At 40.4% G+C, this 20559-nt stretch overlaps 3 protein-coding genes across 3 annotated transcripts; 1 reads left to right on the forward strand and 2 right to left on the reverse strand.

The window, feature by feature from the left end:
• Nucleotides 1-280: 280 nt before the first annotated feature.
• On the reverse strand, nt 281-3410 carry LOC311061652 (tyrosyl-DNA phosphodiesterase 2-like; the record flags this gene model as incomplete). Its single annotated transcript, XM_084080343.1, has 5 exons — nt 3308-3410; nt 2268-2444; nt 1983-2074; nt 921-1079; nt 281-297 (listed from the first exon to the last, which is right to left on the reverse strand). The coding sequence occupies exons 1-5, from the start codon at nt 3385-3387 to the stop codon at nt 281-283; spliced, it is 525 nt and encodes a 174-aa protein (XP_083936469.1). The 5' UTR covers nt 3388-3410.
• A 749-nt stretch (nt 3411-4159) lies between these two features.
• Nucleotides 4160-13087, reverse strand: LOC311062451 (tyrosyl-DNA phosphodiesterase 2-like). The gene is made up of 7 exons (XM_084081504.1): nt 12900-13087; nt 11818-11942; nt 10908-11084; nt 9980-10071; nt 8393-8511; nt 7036-7206; nt 4160-6782 (listed from the first exon to the last, which is right to left on the reverse strand). The coding sequence occupies exons 1-7, from the start codon at nt 13044-13046 to the stop codon at nt 6498-6500; spliced, it is 1116 nt and encodes a 371-aa protein (XP_083937630.1). The 5' UTR covers nt 13047-13087; the 3' UTR covers nt 4160-6497.
• A 1030-nt stretch (nt 13088-14117) lies between these two features.
• On the forward strand, nt 14118-18423 carry acot13 (acyl-CoA thioesterase 13; the record flags this gene model as incomplete). Its single annotated transcript, XM_084080574.1, is given in 4 exon segments — nt 14118-14260; nt 17425-17609; nt 18265-18368; nt 18371-18423. Coding segments are annotated over 4 exon segments (426 nt in total). The 5' UTR covers nt 14118-14176.
• Nucleotides 18424-20559: the final 2136 nt, after the last annotated feature.

Consider the following 20559-nt stretch of genomic DNA (forward strand, 5'->3'; position numbering starts at 1 on the left):
CATGGTTTGTGAGCTAATTATTGACACGTCTTGCAACCAAAAAGATCTTATGCAGACGAGAGAGAGAGAGAGAGAGAGAAAGAGAGAGAGAGAGAGAGAGAGAGAGGTCAAAATATTTAGCCTAAACATTTTTCGTCTCTTTTTTTAAGCCTATTAATAAAGAAGAAAAAAAATATGATTTATTAACATATACATCTCTGCAAGTTGTTGGCTGTCTGTTTTGGGTGAACTTGTCTTTAGTCGTTTCCTTCCCTTTAAAGATTTGTTTATGAATTTGGTTTCACGGCAGCTTGAATCCTTGAGCCAAAACAGAGCAACTATAGAAAGTCTTAAATCTAACATCAACATGTCATACACGCACCACCAGTGATGGAGGAAGTACTCACATGCGTTACTTAAGTAAAAGTATCAATACCGCAATGTGGAAATACTCTGTTACAAGTAAAAGTCCAATATTCAAAATGCACTTGAGTAAAAGTTCAAAAGGATCGGCATCAATCCTACCTACCTTAAGTACCAAAAGTAAACATACTCATTGTGCAGAATGTCCCATTTCACAAGTTCAAAATGTATTAAAAATAGCTGATCTACAAGCTCACAATGCGTCGCATCGCCACGTTTTCCAATGGATTAATACATGTATTAATACTTCTCATTGGTTGAATATTTATAAAATCCACAGACACACTTAACCACTTTCACACACAAACAAAAAAGCAAAAATAGCAGCTCTACAAGCTCACAACGCATTGCAAGGCTGTGCGTTGTGAGCTTGCACGTTCGCTATTTGTGTGCTACCTTTGTATGACACTAGTGTGAAGTAGGACATTCATTTATGGGAGGGGTGGGGGGATACATAAGAATTGACATATGGAGATATGAGGTTTCTGCTCTGCCAACAGCAATGATTATATTCTGACCTGGAATGGGGATGAACCTCAGACGGTGTTCCTTATGAAGCCCAGTGGACTGACAGCCAGAGCACAGGTCATAGTCAGGACACACTGTACAGTTATACCTAGTCCCGAAAATGTCTCCCTCACAGCCGTCACAAACCTCCCGGTGCAGCATGCAAGGATCTGGCAAACAAAACAAGAGAAATGCATCAGTATGAGTTTAGCATAAAACTAGAAAAAGTGCTCCTCGGAGCAGGTCTCCACCAGGCCAGGTAGCTAAAATGGACCTCATGGTGGCGCTATACCAGGACAATCTGAATACTTTTGAATGGAGGTTCTTCCTTGGCCTACTTAACCTGACTCCGCCAGATGGACAAGCTTGCGTCACATTTGTTTCACACGCTATTCTGAACCTGTGAAGTCAATACCCCCCCATCTGGCAGAGTCAGGCTATGGCCTACTGGGAGTGTGTGTTCACATTTTCTCACTGATGGGTCCAGCAATGCTTGTGGCATTATGTGCAAACGTGCCCCTCCTGAAAACTTTGTCAGGTTTTCAATTCCATTTTGTTTAACTATGATGCAACATGGCGGAAAACTTGTCAGGAAGAAATTTGGGGAGTTCTGTAATAATCCAAGAAATCCAAGGGTAAAGAATTTTGATTGTATGACCTACGGTTCAAGAGTCATAGGCCAAAATGTGAATCGTCCTGTTATAGCGCCACCATAAGGCCAACTTTAAAAATGTCTTCCTTGGCCTAGTGGGAATGTGAGAGCAAAATGTCACCCCAATCAAACGCTGCGTTCATGATTTGAGGCATTTGGCTAAAAACTAGCCACTCCTGCAAACTTTAGATGCCAATCAGGATGGAATGTGAAAAATCGGACATGTCCACCTTGATCACATGACTATAGAGATAATGTGTACCGATATACCTGATGTTTGGAAAATAATTGTACAACGTTTTTTTTTAAATTGGCCTCCTGGTGGCACTTTAGATTTTTTTTCCTTGGCCCCTAGGGAGTGTGTGTGCAAAGTTTCACGCCGATCGGTCCAGCTGTTTGAGAAACAGTGTTCTTTTGTTACCTAGGACGAGCAGGTAGTTGACAGCTTTTTTCTTCAGGTACATGACGTAGGGTAGAATGAGCTCCTGAAGGAACACCACATCAGGAACATATCTACAGAGAAACCACATCACACTTATACACACTATATATATATATATATATGTTTGCTATTATTATTATTATAATTATCATTATCAATGCTGGTAAGGAATCAAAACCAACACATTTTACACTTATGTACATGCACACAAGACATAACAGTAAAGAAACCTTGAAACTTGAAGAGTTCAAAGTCAAGACTTACTCAGCTAGGTAAGAACAGAAGCCTTTGGCGCGCTCCATCAGGCATTCCAAGTCAAGTCCATCCACATTCCAGGAGATCAGAGACAGTTTGTCATCTTCTTTCTCTGGAGACTTCTGCTTAGCTTCCGTTTTGCTGGTTCCACTGGAGGAGGCTGGTTCCTCCTTTGTTAGATCAATGCTGGATAATCAAACATATCAAAGTAAATGAGTGCCTCTCAAACATTTTAATTTCAAGTTTGGTGGCATGACGCATTGCGAGTTTGTACATCTGATCTTTTCGTACAATGAAATATCAGGCTAATGGCTATGGAAGCTAATTCACCCACCATTGGTTGGTCCTCCATACATTAGTTAACCATTTATTGGTTAGTATTTGAGACCTTTTTGATGAGAGTTGATCACTGTTATTGACCTTGAACATTCAACTTTCTCACCCAACAAGTAGGGGATTGCCTGGGTATCACCCTGTTCTTTTCTTGTGTCTTTATAAATTATATTTGGTCAAGAAGTGAAGCTCTGTATCCACCATAAAAAAATATATATAATAAAACACTTTCATTCACTTCAAGCACACTATCAAATATTCAATTTTTATGGTTAAACCATTTGACATTTTCAGGCACATAAAAAAAATGGTGCAAATGTATTTTCAACTGACATTAACACATACATTTTGTAACACTACAAAATGTACATTTTAACAAACCTGATGCATGCCTTTAAAATTCAATTTAGTTTTTCAATAATGTGTTTTAAAATGGAAAGTGTGGCTTCTACTACCCCTCCCCTCGCTGTTGAGAGGAGCGTCTGAGTTTCGTTTCTCCATAACATAACATAAGCATGATAAGCCAGAGCCAGACTGAACAACATTGGATGGATGGATGGATGGCAGTAATAATAACTAAACAATAACTATTGTGTTTGCTCTGCACACCTCCACCACCTCGCTTGTTTTAACTTGAAAAAAAATATAAATACATTTATATTTAATCAGATTGATAGTAGCCCATATGGCACAAAGTAAACACTAGGTTTATTTACCATTTCACCTGCTTCTTTCCCGGAGATGTGTCCCTCTTGCTTTGGTGGCTGATGGAGTCTCTCTCGATCTCCTTCTCCATGTCAGCCTTGAAGAATTAGGCTAATTCTGATTCATAAACAAGCTACTGAACTGTATGTTGCACATTGCTGCACTGGACTGACAGAGTGTGAACTACACTGTATAGCCTTGGTTGGAGGAGTTCCACTGCTGGTCTGGTCCCATGACCTGAACTGAGTCATATAAAAGTCAAGTGATAACACAACAATATGACCACACCTTTATAATATAAAGGTGTAATAGTACTGAATATTATTCAGTGTTTCAGAATCAGAATACATTTTATTGTCACATCACTCTTGACAGGAGAAAAGAAGTGGGTTAAATTGTTTTTTGGGTAATGTCTACACAATAATTTATGTGTACAGTTTAGACTTTAAATAGGCTGCTGTTCCTCAATGTGTTACAATTTGACAATAAGCCTATTCCTGAAAACATAATGCTAAGATAATGATATTGTAAACTACTTGCTGACCATAAGCTAATGTAACAACAGCTTTAATAATAATAATACGTCAGACTCTCTCACTTTGCTAGATATTCAACATCCTTTAAGTTACAACAAAACAAGGGGTGCAAAATAATCTATTTAATGATTCTTTAAAATAATAACAAAACAATCAATTTTAAACAAACTTATCATATAAACAATAACTGCTTAGTTAACATCTCTGACTGTCTACCATCCTATGTTCAATGGCTTATGCAGCCCCTTTCGGGACCCTGTATACCTTTTTTGTATTTGGGAAGACGGTATTCAGGTCTTCACAAATACAAAAAAGGTATACAGGGTCCCAAAAAGGGCTATGGCTTCTGGAAAACTTATAGTTTAAATTGCATGTCAATCTAGAATTCATATCAGTGGCTGAGGGCAGGTTCAATCAGGTTCAATCAATAATTTACTGCAGCCAATGTTATTTGCATGGCCCTCAATCAGTTACTGTGTGTCAAAGGGCTTTAGTTCAGGTCCACATTTAAACAGAAAACAAAAAGACCAACAAACCCAAATGGTTCCAACAGCCCACACAATGTCTGTGAAGTAATAGAAACTTCCCAACTGTGGGTAATTATAAAGAATATGTCAATTATTAATGTTTATTTCTTGAGGTTTTTGTGCAGCAGTAAAAAAAAAAAACATTTGGATGTAACGAATGTCCATCTAGAGACAGAGCACTAACCAATCACATCAGTAAATTAACCAGGCAATCTGAAAACCCTCAAGACGAGTCCAGAACACTGAGCTTTCAACACAGAAAGCATTTGAATGCAACATAATGACGACTTTCAAATCCCTATTAAAGACTCATTTCTACTCTATTGCTTTTAATTCAATTTAATGTAAGTCTACCCGTGTAGCCTTTGATCCCATGCACTGCTTATTGTATTTCACATTTTGCTCTTTTATGTATTGAAATAATCCCAGCCTATGTTATTATGCTCTGTAATGTGAAGCACTTTGGTTCGACTTTGGACGATGTAAATGTGCTATACAAATAAAGTTTGATTTGATTTGATTTGATGATTAAGATGACCGAAACATTACAAAACACCTCCCTCTCTGAAGAGGTCAAATACCACCCTCTTTCTCTCTCTCTCTCTTTCTCTCTGTTTGAAGACAGCAAAGTGGCATTTTCTTTCCATGCATAAACAATATGCCATTTTGAAAATACTTCATGTATTTTTAACCACTGCATACATGGATTTTGGGAGGTTTGCAGGAAAAAAAGCAGTTCATCGTCCATATATGCCCAAAACTGCTTTTCAGGACTCAAATTCAAAAGCAGCAGAAGTAGCAGATCTACCAGCTAAAAACGCGAGCTTGCGGATCTACTACTTTTGATTCTTTTGTGTGACGCTGTAGGCTGTAACATGATCGAGTAGGGCGTTCATTTACGGGGAAAAAAAGTAAGAATATGGAGATAAGAGGTTTCTGCCCGACAGCAACCATTATGATCTGGACTGGTCTAACCCAGCCCAGTCTCACTCATAACTCCAGACCTCACCCACATGCTTTACTTTAAACCAGTGGTTCTCAACGTCCAAACCGACCCTTATTTATCCGTAACCCTGAGAGTTAAATAACCACTGAGGATTTTAAAGTGGACATTGGGATCCCAGAGATTTAAAAAAATGTATCATATCAAATGGGTGGGCCTAATGCACATCAACCTAGGTGGGTCCTTGAAATTAAAAGTTTGAGAACCCCTGCTCTAAACATAATAACTGCAAAGCCTTTTTTTCATCAGGGCCCATAAATCCCTCCCTTAGCCAGCAGCCCCCCCCGAATCATGTTTCAACTGTCAATAGAGTACCGGAGTCCTGACGTCACTCCCACTACCCCTAGGTCACAGCGTAATTTTTTCTATTGAAAATGCCATAGAGCAGGGATCTTCAATGTTTTTCAGGCCAAGGACCCCTTAGCTGAGAGGGATGAAGCAGGGACCCTCTCTATATTGTATAAAATTGTGTTTCTTTTTTTTTTTACTTGGTCTGCTCTTTTTTCCCTCTACACCTATATACCTCTTTGCTGGGAATAGCCGATCTACAACCTCACAACGCCCCGCAGCGCGAGGCATTGTGAGCTTGTAGCCCCGCTATTTTTGGCAAATGTTCCCCTCAGAATAGGGATTCTAGGGTTCAAGTGGTTAATGTAAAAAAAGGAAATCCTATCACACAAAGATTTGGCGGCCCCCCTGTAGTAACTGAGGACCATCTAGGGGTCCCGGACCCCCTGTTGAAGACCCCTACCATAGAGAATCTTAGCTTGTGTCATATAAGAACTGTGTTGCAAAAATAAACAAACCAACATGGCAATTTTGTCAGATATGTGACTTTTATGATATCGAGTTATATTTGATAACTTCTGTGTTTGGAGAAAAGATATATATTTTCTTACCTTTTGGATAATTAAAGTACTTTTTCACCGTCAGTTAATGCTTCATATCCATATGAATGAAATTGCCCAGCTGATTTGTTTATTTCTGGGACACAGTTCTTATATGTCGCAATCTAAGATTCCCCTATGGGATTTTCAAGAGAAACAAATAACACCGTGACCCAAGGGGGATTAGGGCCCTCTAGCGGCAGTGATGTCAGACTCCGGTGTTCTATCGTGAGCCGACCTGTGTCCCGCTAGCTTGTGGTGAACTGAGCGTATATCCCCCAGTGATCGCTAGTGAAGCGGCCGTAGTCCAGCTTCTCCAGGCCGATCAGAGCCATGTTGAAGGGGGCCGGGCGGGGGACCCCGGCCCTGGAAGCCGGCCGGAGGTACACGCGGTCGAAGCGGCAGCGGCTGACGTACGGCGCGGCCTTGTTGGTGTTGACCTTGGTGTCCCAGGTGTAGCGGCAGTGCTCCTGCCGGCCTAGATGCTCCCAGATGTCACACGCGCTGCGCGGCAGCCCCCCCACCTTGGCCACCTGAAGACGGTATTAAAAAGTGAGTTAGGAATAGAGTAGGCCTGTCACAATTATTACATAATCGCAATTATTTGAGACGATCGCAATTATTTTGCATAATGGTGATAATCGTATCCATGTTGAAAAATGTTCATACATTTTCAAACATTTTCCAAAAATAGCAGAAATAGCTGATCTACAAGCCAAATGTACATCAATTTGGGGGTCCTTGACATGAAAAAGTGACTACTGAACGAGAAGACTGAAGCCTAACCTCTGTGTCTCTGAGGTTGGTGTCCCCTCCGAACAGCACTGTGACGTTATCGGGCGCCTCGGTCATGGTCTTCAGAACCAGCCTCAGCTGTTTCATTCTCTCTTCCGCGTGGCCCTTGCAGCTCTCAAAGTGGGACGTCATCAGACAGAAATCCAACCCTCTGAACTTCACCTGAGGTCACCAGAGCGCGTGCACGCGCGTACACGCGTACACACACACACACACACACACACACACACACACACACACACACACACACACACACACACACACACACACACACACACACACGATTAAACTAAGTCTTAAATTAAACTCAGGGGTAGAGTGGCCGGTAAAGCGGGCCGGATGGAAGCCGTGATTCCAGTTCGATCCCGGGCTCCCCCAGAGTTAGTGTTGAAGTGTCCTTGAGCAAGACGCTGAACCCCTAATTGCTCCCGATGAGCAGGTTGGTGCCTTGCATGGTTTCCTCCGCCATCGGTGTATGAATGTGTGTGTGAATGGGTGAAATGTGTAATATATATATATTGTGTAATGCACAATCTATGTAAAGCGCTTTGGATAAAAGCGCTATATAAATGCACCATTTACCATTTTTGAATTTCATGAGATGGAAAAGTGATTCTACAAGTAGACAAGTGGACTTTGTTCCGCCTTTCCCTTCCCTCGCATTCACATGCATTGTGCTTGCTTTCACTGCTGGTGAAATGTATAATGCAATGAATTCTACAAGGTTTCTTTATTGTTACAGGTACATAAGAATAAAAGTATTTGTTCTGCTTCTGTGAGAGGTTAAGTGTCGTGCTCAGGGACACGTCGAAACATAAATAGACGTCATGGAAGGTCAGGGGAACAAACCAGCGAATTTTTGATTACCAGGCGGCCTCTATGCACATTACGCTATGACAGCCTCTAGCAAAACGGTCAGTCACTGCCATACCAACCATAGGACTAATATCAGTCATCTGCCCAGATGACACTCTCTGTCCTTTTATTAAAGGCAGCTAATGTGATGAATTTGTTATCAATAAAACTATAAACTGAACATACAGATCATCAAGGCATATCTTATTTGTGCCTAAAATATTTTCCAAAAATAATTTCATGAATAAAAAAAAATAAATCTAAGAAAATCCCTAAATTAGAAAACAAAATGTTTAAGAAGTAGTGAAACTAGCAGATCTGCAAGCTCGCAACACGTTGCGAGCTTGTAGATCTGCTATTTACACTAGTTTGGGTCTCGGGCAAAACCTTTCTCTTTTGGGTCTTGAGCTAAAACGTTTGGGAACCACTGGTGTAGTGCCTTATAGACACTGTATGACTGCATCTTCTGACATAGGATCACACAAATAATTACCTGAGCAATGAGCAGGTTCCTCATCATCTGAGTGGTAGGGTGCGGGACAATGTTGCTCTCCAGCAGCTTGATGCGGGATTTCTTCAACATCATCCCAGTGAAGTAGCCCTCCTCACCACCTGACACAGATCAGGTCATGTTAGTATAGTAAGTCATGTTCCCGAAGGTCAGCACCTCACCAAACCCTTGGTGTGTGCGTTACAAATTCCTGCTACTAGAATGGTATGTCACGACAAGTCCAGTGGAGGGCAGTAGATTACAGGCAGTGATAATGCATTGTGAGCCAATAGATCTGCAATGTTCGCTACCTTTGTGCAACACTGTCATATGACAAAGTCGGGATTTCATTTACAGGGCGGTATATTGGTATATTTAATTCAATGGTATAATATACCATTGAATTAAATTGGTATAACCCTAACCCTAACCCAAAAATATCACTTACCCTACCTTTCTTAAAGGTAGGGTAAGTGATATTTTTGGGTTAAAACAAAAAGTATTTTGTTAAAAGGTTAAAGCACTATATTCTGATAGTAATCATTGCTATAGAGTGTTTGTTCAGTAACAGGGGTCTCCCCGTCTCTCCAGCTCTTTAATAAACAGAAAATACATTTTCCGGTAGGTGTCAAAATTTCAGCCAATCAGGAGAAAGTACAAATTTTTAAGCTTCATTTTTATAGTGTTCCAGTTCCAATTTTGCCTGCTCATTTCTTAGTGTCATCACTTCCAATTTCACTTGTTTAATCTATATCCTGATTAAGTTCTCTATCCTGATTGGATAAAATTGGAAATGAAACTGAAACTGAAACGAAAATGCATTTTCTGTTTTATAAAGAGCTGGAGAGACAAGGAGACTCCTTTTACTGAACAAACACTCTATAGAAATGAGTACTATCCAAATATAGAGCTATTTAACACTTATTTTAACCAAAGAAAATCACTTACCCTACCTTTAAAAATATACCATTTTTAAATATGGAGAATTGGAGATGTACATTTCTGGCCAACAGTGACGATATACTAGTCTATGGTCATTCTCAACACACTAATGTCTGTGTATATTGATACTGTTTTTGCATGCAAGGTTACTTACATTTTCTACACTTTACACAATTGAATTTTGTAACTTTCTTGTAGTATACCTTGTTTATTATAAATGTTTGACATTGTTATAATATAAAGTCTGGTACATCGACATTTCACTGCACAAACTTTGAATCACTTCTTTAATCTGACAAAAATAGATAAACTCAATGGCATTTACAACACAGCTAGATTTTCTCCATTGAGCGCTACTGTAAAAGTCAGGACCCTATTAACCACTTTCAACCTGCCGTCCGGGTTGAAAGTGGTTAATAGATGATTATAGGTGAAGATTGTCACCGAAAATCTACAAGCTGGATCGCGATGCATTGTAAGCTTGTAGATTGGCTATTTTCGCTATTCGTCATATGACCACAAGTATATTGGGCTTAATGGTTAAACAACACAATGTTCCCCAATGGAAAGTGGTTCTTGTCGTGAACATCTGGCGACTCAGTTGAGGGTCCCTGACCTGCAGTTTGAGAAACTCTGCTCTATTGTTACCTTCAACGAGCAGGTAGCTGACGGCTCGTTTCTTCAGGTACATGACGTAGGGTGGAATGAGCTCCTGAAGGAACACCACGTCAGGGGTATATCTGCAGAGAAACCACGTGACTGAGTGAGGTCGAGGACTTTGAAATACAGCATATTGTACAGCATGTGTATTGTGTGTACAATACTGTACACACAATAAACACAGACCTTCAGATGAATTAGCTCGACAGGCTACGTGTCTTTTATACTGTAGAACACATTTCATTCAGAAACGTATGCCATTAAGACCTCAATGCCTTCTGAATCAGTAGTTCTTAAACTTTTTTTCGTGCCAAGGACCCACAAATTGATATGTATTTGGCCGCGAAATGAACAAGCTGTGAGCTTGGATATCTGCAATGTTTTAGGACCACTGTTCTAAATCCTAAGAGCTTTCTGAAAAACGTATGTTGCTATATGCATAGCTAAAATAAAAAATGACACAAGATGCTTTCACGGTTTTAATGGGTTAAAGGAGGTGTTAAGTGTTAAATGGCTTTTATCTCTCCAGCTCTTGCACAAAGTACTGTTATAGTAAATTGAAAGGTAAGTAAGTGATATTCTTTTGTCATAAAAAGTGGTAAATAGCTCTATATTACGATAGTAATTATTGCAACAGAGTGTTTGTTCATCCAGTAACAGTGGTCTCCCCGTCTCTCCAGCTCTTCAGTAAACACAAACAGAAAATACATGTTCAGGTCATTATACCAATTTTAACCTATCATGAGAGAGAACTCATACAGGATAAACAAGTGAAATTATAAGTAATGACACAAAGAAGTGATCACGGTCTCTCTACCCATTCAGCTATGGCCGCCCCTCGATAATAATTGACCTCAACAATAATGCAGGATCCTGGAATTCCAACCAAGGATGAGAGTTCAAAATAAAGACTTACAAGGCTAAATATGAACACAGGCCTCTGGCGCGCTCTTGTAGGTTGTTCGTGTCAAGTCCATCCACATTCCAGGAGATCAGAGACAGTTTGTCATCCTCTTTCTCTGGAGACTTCTGCTTGGCTTCTGTTTTGCTGGTTCCACTGGAGCAGGCCGGTTCCTCCTCCGTCAGATCAATGCTGGACAATCAAACCAAATAGATTAACAATTAGTAATGACTCAGTGTTTTATCAGAGGACACGGTCATGGGTATTGGCTTATTACATTTATTGCCTACCCCATTGTATCTTTGTTCATGTTTCACACATACTTTCTGAGATGTACTTTGTAATAATACGGCACATCTTATGTTTGATAATGTGTACACCCCTGTTTTAATGTCATATTGATCTATTGAGATCTGTTATTGATGGAGTTTGACAGCTTGGTGTCTCTACGTGTCACCTGTTATAATCAGTGGACCCTGATGAAGGCTTGTTGAGCTGAAACGAGTTAGATCTTTGTGTTTTGTTTTTGTCAAGCCATGTTGTAATAAACTGTGCATTGGATGTTTAATTATGAGAAGTTCCTCTGAAGCACGCTGCAAAAGTGTGTGTGTGTGTGTGTGTGTGTGTGTGTGTGTGTGTGTGTGTGTGTGTGTGTGTGTGTGTGTGTGTGTGTGTGTGTGTGTGTGTGTGTGTGTGTGTGTGTGTGTGTGTGTGTGTGTGTGTGTGCCTAGTCCTAATTAATTACAATACTTACAGCCACAAACGTGACAAGATTTTGGTGTTATTGTCTAGATTTTGTTAAAGTTGCATCCTGTTTACAAGGCAAGCCGGATGCTACATACACCCGTAAATCCACCCTACCCATCTTGTTTACAAACATTCAGACTTGGTCAATTACAAGTGCATCCCTCCCTGTTGAGTTTACCATTTCCCCTTTGCATCCTTGTCAGTTTTCTTCTTCTTGCTTTGGTGGCTGGTGTCTCTCTCTGGGGAATCGTCCACTGCGAACACTGCCTCCAGGTCAGCCTCAAAGAACGAGTTCAGTGCTCTCTGCAGGATCATTTAGTAATTAGTACAAAGAAAAAACACTCTGTTTTATTCGGGAAGTTGCTGCACTGGAGGGAACCCTCCCTATGTTCCCTCAGCCCTACGTGTTCCATCAGCCCAATGTTCCCTCAACTCTATCTTCCAATTTGCCATGGCATTTATCAGAGGCTCGACTTACAAATAAGCACGGTAATCACATACATAGAATGCAGAGAGACAGTGTAGTAGTGCCTCAAGAAACTAGGATCCCCCCAGGTACACCAAGAACCTAGCATTGTTCCCTCAGGGTTAGGGTTAAGGTTAATTTTAGGCTCAGGGATAACATAGGGCCATGGGAACATGGACACGCTCCTGCACTATACCCTGGGCTTTAAATCTATTATCCCAACATTTATGGACCAACCCAAGAATAATAAATGTACCATATTGTTACGGTTTGTTCAAACAGTGTTCCAACATTTTTATACTTGTTTCTAACTGAAATGGGTCAAAATTGGCAAAGACGTGAAGGTTCTTAAAGTACCAGAAGTAAAAGTACTCATTATGCAGAAGGACCAATTTCAAGTTTTCAAATGTATAAACATCTTTTGAAAATAGCTGATCTACAAGCTCACAACGCGTCACAAAGAGCTTGTAGATCAGCTATTTTCAAATTGCGAAAGTATATGTGCAGGTCTTATGTGGTTTTGTAAAAATAATCAAAATGTACAAAGTAACTAGTAACCAGCAGGTTTTTTTCCAAATAATAGTAGTGGAGTAAAAGTACAATATTTGCCTCTGAGCTGTAGTGGAGTAGAAGTAGGCCTACAATTATTGAAAATTGGAAATACTCCAGTAAAGTAAGAAATACCTCACCATTGTACTTCAGTAGACTAGTACTTGAGTAAATGTACCTAGTTACTTTCCACCACTGGGTAGAATGCATGCAGTGTTATTATTGTTATTATTGTGACTGCTTACCTCCATCTCCCACTCATTCTCAGCCAGGTAACATTGAGCCACAGCGCTGTCTGATCCTGTGATCTTAGCAAACTCCTCACAGAGCTGAGTCCTGCTCTGCTCTACATCAGAATGAGGTCGTTTGTGAGCTTCAGGCGGGCTGCTCATTGTAGCACTGTCTGTCTTCACCAAGTTTACTGATGCACACGTTTGAGGTGTACCCGATAAAAACCTCCGGGTGGAATCACTAACTTTTACCCGAAGTACCAGGCCTGTGTAGCCGTGATACATGACTGTCCTGCATTATAAAATGACAGTCAGTCATAGATGAACATCAACCTGGTGTTTGCACGTTCTCCCCTTTTGGCCCGTACATCTACATAAACATTCAGATTTCAAATATAAAGTGCTTACCCCATGGCCATGGATGTTACAATTATGTACGGGCCCTCAAAATTACTCGTATGTTCCGTCTTATTCAATAAAAAGCCTTTTAATCCAACCAGTGGACATTTTCTCCGTATTGTCTCCATATGCTTTCAACTACGCGACCCTATCGGTTGTGAAGTGTATTGCACACTGATACATTATAACTCTATGAGAAATATGGAAATACTCCAGTAAAGTAAAAGTAGGCCTACCTCAAAATTGTACTTAAGTACAGTACTTGAGTACATGTATGTATTTTGTATTTTGACATGTTTCTCTTCGGAGATGAGTAAGGCTGGGAACGAGGCTACCCACTCTATGGTTTTGACCGGACGTTTTAACGAACGCAACAGCTTCCGGTGTGAAACGTAAACAACGCAGCAGCACCCATGTTGCCATGTCCGTTTATTATGAGCAACCTTGGGCTTGTTTTTCTGTAAAGTTGTTTGTAAATATTGGTAGTTGCGGGTTGCTGTTTTTAGGCCTTGTTTTTAAAGGGTAGTTGCTTATTTGGGGCTTGTTTCATAAGGTTGTTTAAACCAGTGTTTCTCTTTTTTATATATATAAAAACAAGTGCCTCAAACGTTTTCATGTCCCCCACATTAATATGTATTTGTCCGCAGACCCCCATCTGAAAATATGTTGTGCCAGGAACCCCATACAAGATTTGTGTTGTTAAAATGTTTTACAAATATTCGATTATTACTAAGTTTTTCCCCCTTATCTTACAAAAAATAGCAGATCTTGTAGAATCGGGCTTGTGTTCCTAGGCCTGGTTGCTTATTTCTCTCACAAAACATGGCAACACTGAGCAGCAGCAGGTAGCTTTGGCAGAAGTTGACATTGAAGCTCAGTGATCAGCAATCATCATGGTGACCATGTCATTAAACGCTATAAAACAGGTCATGAGGGCCATGGTGGACAGTCCAGGGTTCGACAGAGTCCTCAGTAAGGTAACAACACTCAATAAATACCACTACTGTTTAGATCATACACCCGGTGGTAGCCATATTGATGTGCCTGCACATTATCAGTGGTGGAAAAAGTATACTATGTAGAAATACTCTGTTACAAGTTGAGTCTGGAATACAAAATCTATTTGGGTAAATGTACAAATGTATTGGTATCAAAATGTGCTTGAGATACCAAAAGTCGAAAGTACTCATTATGCAGAATCCCATTCACAAGTGTTCAAAATGTATCAAAATCATTTGAAAATAGCCGATCAAAAGCAATGCGTTGTGAGCTTGTAGGTCTACTATTTTCAAATGGCCGAAATGTATATAGGGCTGAAGTGGGTAATGTATGTTTTGTAATAATAATCAAAATTGACAAAGTAACTAGTAACTAAAGTTTTCAATTCATTGTAGTGGAGTAAAAGTACTGGAATTTGGAAATACTCCAGTAAAGTAAAAGTACCTCAACATTTTTACTTAAGTATATTAACTCCGTACATTTACTTAGTTACTTTCCACCACTGCACATTATCCCTTGAAACTTTGCTAAATATACATCATTGAGGAGATTTTTTTCATGATTCATTGTTGGTATTTTGGGGTTTAAATGACATAGTTTTGGCCCATGGAGTGGAATGATGGAAAACACACAAACATCAATGGAATATGATGATTTGTATAACAGGCAGAACACGTCTAGGCTAACCTGTTATCAACAGGTGTTGTGCCACTGTACATGACCCTGTCATAATGTGTGTGTCTCTGTCTCCCCCTCCAATGTAATGCACATGGGTCTGTGTAGGTCTAGCCTCGGAATCCCAGCCTTTTTTTTAGCCGCCAGCTGAAAGCGCGGCTCTGTATTCACTCTGACTCTGACCCGACAGATTTCCGACATGTATTCAACACTTTTTTTGCTATTGGCTGTCCTGGCTGTCCTTCACTACTTCACAGCCAATGGGGAGACACTACTTTAAAGCCAATGGACGGCCGTCCTAGCCAATGGACGGCCGTCGTTTACAGCACCCGCCTCCCCTCGCAGCACCGCGGCGCAGGCACGCCGGGCAGTTGTCCTCCCACCCCCCCTTACCTCTGACTGCAAAGGTCTAATAGCGGCCAAACAACGGATGCACGCTTATACAGTACTTGAGTAAATGTACTTAGTTACTTAGAACATTTATTTTTCGACGACTTCACATCGCCCGTCCCCGCAGGGAAGGGGGTTCCCTCTCAAAACAGATGGGAACCCCCTAGAGTACTCACACACGCGCATACTGTCTGAAATACTCTGAAAACAGCCGATCTACAAGCTCACAATCATTGTACTTTACTGGAGTAAATGTACTTAGTTACTTTACACCTCTTAACAGACGAACATACGTGTTGAGGCTCCGAAAAACTCAACGAGCCACAACTCACTATCTCTCGCCCCTAAACACGGTCGCCCCTGATCGCAACGGTCTGGGGTGAGCGACCAGTGCCGTTCTGCCTCGCCCCTAAACACGGTCGCCCCGGATCGCAAAGAACGGTCTGGAGTGAGTGATCTGCTCTGCCCTTCAGTGCATATTTGCATGCACATAATGATATTGTTGTTGTGGTTAAGTTGAAATAAGTCGCACAAGTTGTAACAATAGTGCTGTATCCTTACTTTGTTGCAGTAATCAATTCATTACAATATACGTACAATGACTGACAGAATATATATATATATATATATATATATATATATATATATATATATATATATGTATATATATATATATGTATATATATATATATGTATATATATATATATGTATATATATATATATGTATATATATATGTATATATATATGTATATATATATGTATGTATATATATATATATATATATATATATATATATATATATATATATATATATATATATATATGTATATATATATATATTCCAAATATTCTTTAACTTTTTCTTTTCAAGATCTTTTTGAAAATAGCCGATCTACAAGCTCAAAAAGCGTTGTGAATGCAACACTTTGCGCACATGTAGATATGCTATTTTCAAATAGCCAATGTACTAGTCTGTGCTACTGCTCATGTAGCCTAGTCGCTTCTTTTGGCTTTGTTTTCATAGAACTGACTGCTTATTTCACTCATGCAAGAGAGCCTAGTCAGCCTACGTGACACATAACATCACACTTTTGCGGATTCCCCTGTATTGCACGTTTAGATGGAGAAGCGAGGCTGTGCCATTTTCACCCTGAAAGGTGGTTTCACTTAGGATTAGGGTTGCACTTTACTTTCATAGCCTAAGCATAAGTAGGCTAGGCTAACTATTTTTGTTGCTGATACAAATTTAATGTACTTCTACTCAACTACATCTCAGAGGCAAATATTGTGCATTACATTATAAAACATACATTTAACACTTTAGCCCTATTTCACACCTACAAGTATAATACCTACTTGTAGATCTGCTATTTTCAAACATTTTAGTACTTTCACTTTTGGAACTTTACGTACATTTTGATACCAATACTATTGTACTTTCACACAAGTACATTGCGACACACACACACACACACACACACACACACACATCCTTTATATTGGTAGCCAACCGATGAACCTCTCTGTTGAGTTATTTTGGTTGCATTGGAATGGCTGAAATTTCATTTTAAAGACCACTTTTACATTTTGTGCTGCAGATTGGGGCAAAAAAAGCCTGCCGCTGGCGGCTATATTATGACTTTAGTCATTTCTTGTTTGTTTAGTGTAGGTCTGACAGAGTGCGGATGTCTGTCAGAAATATTACCCCTTCAATGCAACGCACACATTTAATTGGAGATCTGCTATTTTTGAATAACCAATGCTAAAATCTAAAATGGCACAGATGCTTTCCTGGTTTTAATTGGTTAATTGGTTAAGTAGTTCTCAACCACAGGTTGAGAACTACTGTGTTATGCCATGCCCAGAATGGGGACCCATAGTGGTTAAGCCCTGTTGTATGCTTTGTCATGCAATGGTACAGCACCGCAAAAAAACATTCATTTATGAAAAACAAAACACACAAAGTTAAAATTTAGCAACGATGTGCTGTTTTTACTATTTTGTTGGGTAATAATGATGAGCCCAGAAATAGTGACGTCAAGGTTGAAAGTGTTTAATCAATGTGTGTCATTCAGGTGAACGTGGTTTCAGCCAGTCCTGGTAAGGTGGTGTGTCAGATGACCGTACAGGAGGAACACACCAACCGAGGAGGGACGCTGCACGGAGGCCTGACAGCCACTCTGGTGGACGTGATCTCCACCGCCGCCATCATGTACAGCGAGAGGGGGTCTCCGGGGGTCAGCGTGGACATGAACATCACGTGAGTGTGACGTCATGTCCAGTTCAATTTCACACAAATACTATTCCTTAGTGCAGGCAGGGGAGGAGAGGGCAACCGCCTCGTTTTGATTTACCAGGTGATGATCAGATCATGCTGTTGATGTGATCGCGTTAATCAGAAAACAAACATTATTAACCATTTTTGTTGGATGTGTATAAATCATGTCCTTCCCAGATAGTCAGAATTTGTCTTATCTTTATTATTCATATTAAATTATTGACACACGCGTATGTCAGGTGTTATTATGTTATTGACTTATTCTATGCTTGTGTTATTCTAATTAGCGGCCTACAATAGATAATAGCCTAGGCTCTGTGCATAACTGTAGCCCCAGATGTTCAGGAGGTGGCATACCCGTCTCTTGTTCGGGTTCAGTTTCCTAGCTTCATTTGATTGGCTTTGCAGCAGATTTGAACTGGAACTACATACGAGGGTGCTTTTCTGGTTCAAATCGGCTGCGGAGCCAATCGAATGAATCTATGGGAAATTGAAGCAAAACAAGAAATGGTTATGCCACCTTCTGGAAACCCAGTGTGGTGGTTTTCACTGTCTGGCACTGGGTGATAAGGTCAAGATTGAAGTGCAACCTCACTGACTGGTTAACAGAAAGTGGGAAATGTTCTTGTCTTTCCAGGTACATGAACGCTGCCAAGATAGGAGAAGATGTACTTATCACCGCACAGGTTCTGAAGCAGGGCCGGACCTTGGCGTTTGCCACTGTAGACCTCACCAACAAGGCCACGGGAAGCTCCTTGCACAGGGGAGACACACAAAGCACCTTGGAAGCGGCTAAACATGGCTTAACGCTCAAGGCTTGGTCCCTGGACCTTATCCGACTTTCTGTGCTGTAATGTACTGAGTCCAACATCGTAAATCGTCACTGACGGTGGAAACCTTGTATGTCCAAACTGTACTTTCACGGAAATGTAAACCTGAATTCAAAACTTAATTTGTCAACGCACTTGTTAAATTCCATTAGTTCACATTTATAAATCCACACAGACTTAACCACTCTTACATATTTCAAAATTGAAAAGCACACGACATAACCACTCTTACATATTTTCAAAAAGTGAAAATAGGCAATCGACAGGCTCAGTACTAAGCAATGCCTCACAATGAAAACTTGCGGATTGTCTATTTTCACAACCTTTGTGCGACACTCCTGTGGATGAGGGCATTATTTTGTTTGTGTGGGTGTGGGGGGGGGATATGGAGATACAAGGTTTCTTCCCGACAGCAACGAAATGGTGTTAAGTCCACTGTAAAACACTTTATGGCTTGAACTCTGTCAGTGGTGATCTATGTTTGTGCCACAATCCTACACTACTCCATGACTATTAAGGCTGCAATCCAGAGCTTATTTGAATGAATAAAAGGTTATGTTAACCAATCTGTATGGTAGAGTATGTTAATACAATATACTGGAACTAGACGCGTCGCAATTCAGGGCAATTGCAAAGTGTGGTTGCGCCAACGCCGGTCGCGGGCTGCGGCCGCCGGGACTCGAAGAATACGCTGGGATGAATACCGTCGGAGGCTACATTGTCACGTCTCTCATGAGATCGCTTGCGTTTCATTTTGAAAGGATCGATCCACCCCGAAATAATGTTTTTGCATCAAACGGTTAAATTTTGCGCATTTGTGGCGCCCCCTATGGGTCAAAGTGGAAATGGTTTTGGTAATTTGTTGAGTAAACCACCCTCGACATGTGATTTAAATTTGGGATTGACCGGACGTTTCGTTCGTGATTTCTGGCATTTTTGGTAAAACAGGCCCCTCCCACTAACTTTGGAAGCCATTTACTGACGAACGGTAAGGACTATGAAAATGCCGTTTGGATATGTTTACCGCATGGGCCCAGAGATCATGTGTACAGATTTTTGTGAAATTTGGACAAAATATGTGGGAGGAGCTAAAAGTGTGTTTTTTGGAAAATTCAAAATGGCGGAAAATCTACGGAAATGGGCGTGGCCTATATGGGGAGTTGCGTCGTGACCCAAGGAATCCAGGGGAAAATTTTGATTTTACGACCAACGGTTCAAGAGTTAAAGGCCAAAAGGTAAAGTGGGCTGTTATAGCGCCACCATGTGGCCGACTGGTGTGATTATTTTCATAATAATTTTGCAAAAAACTATTAACCTCCCCTCCAAGTCTTGTAACTGTAGCCCTTACGGTTTCTGAGAAAAAAATACTTGAATGGGAGTTTTTGCAATTCCCATTAAAGTGGATGGGGAAATTTAATGCACTAATAAATCAATATCAAAAAATCTGTCTAGGCGGAAATGGGCATGGCCTATATGGGGAGTTGCGTAATGACCCAAGGAATGTAGGGAAAAATAAATTTTGATTTTACGACCTACGGTTCAAGAGTTATAGGGCAAAAGGTAAAGTGGGCTATTATAGCGCCACCATGAGGCCAAATGGTGTAATAACTGTTTCAATAATTTAGCAATAAACTATGAACCTTCCCTCAAAGTCTTGTAACTGTAGCTCTTACGGTTTCTGAGGGAAAAATACTTGAAGTTGAGTTTTTTCACGTTTCCATTAAAGTGGATGGGGAAATTTAATGCACTAATAAATCAATATCAATTAAACTATGCAACCAATCTCTTAGCCTTATGCAAGCGCACGATTCCCGGTCAGACCGGTCATTTTGACATATAGCACTAAATTGGGAAAAATAGACTGTGGGAGGAGTAGCGGCCCGAAATAAAGTTTATCTATAAATAAACAAAGTCAAAGGAGTACTATAGTCTGGTTGCCCATTCGGGCAACCACACTAACTAGTTCATCTGCAGTGGTTGGGAGGTGGTCTCCTGACTTTACTATTGAAGACCTTGGTGTCAGTAGGACACCTACTGGTTGACAGGTAGTACTGTCTGAAGCCCAAGGGTTGATTCCCTCTTGAGAGGTAGATGTTTGGTTT

The sequence above is a fragment of the Gymnoscopelus microlampas genome (genome assembly GCF_963454915.1).
Source record: "Gymnoscopelus microlampas genome assembly, chromosome: 15".
NCBI lineage: Eukaryota > Metazoa > Chordata > Actinopteri > Myctophiformes > Myctophidae > Gymnoscopelus > Gymnoscopelus microlampas.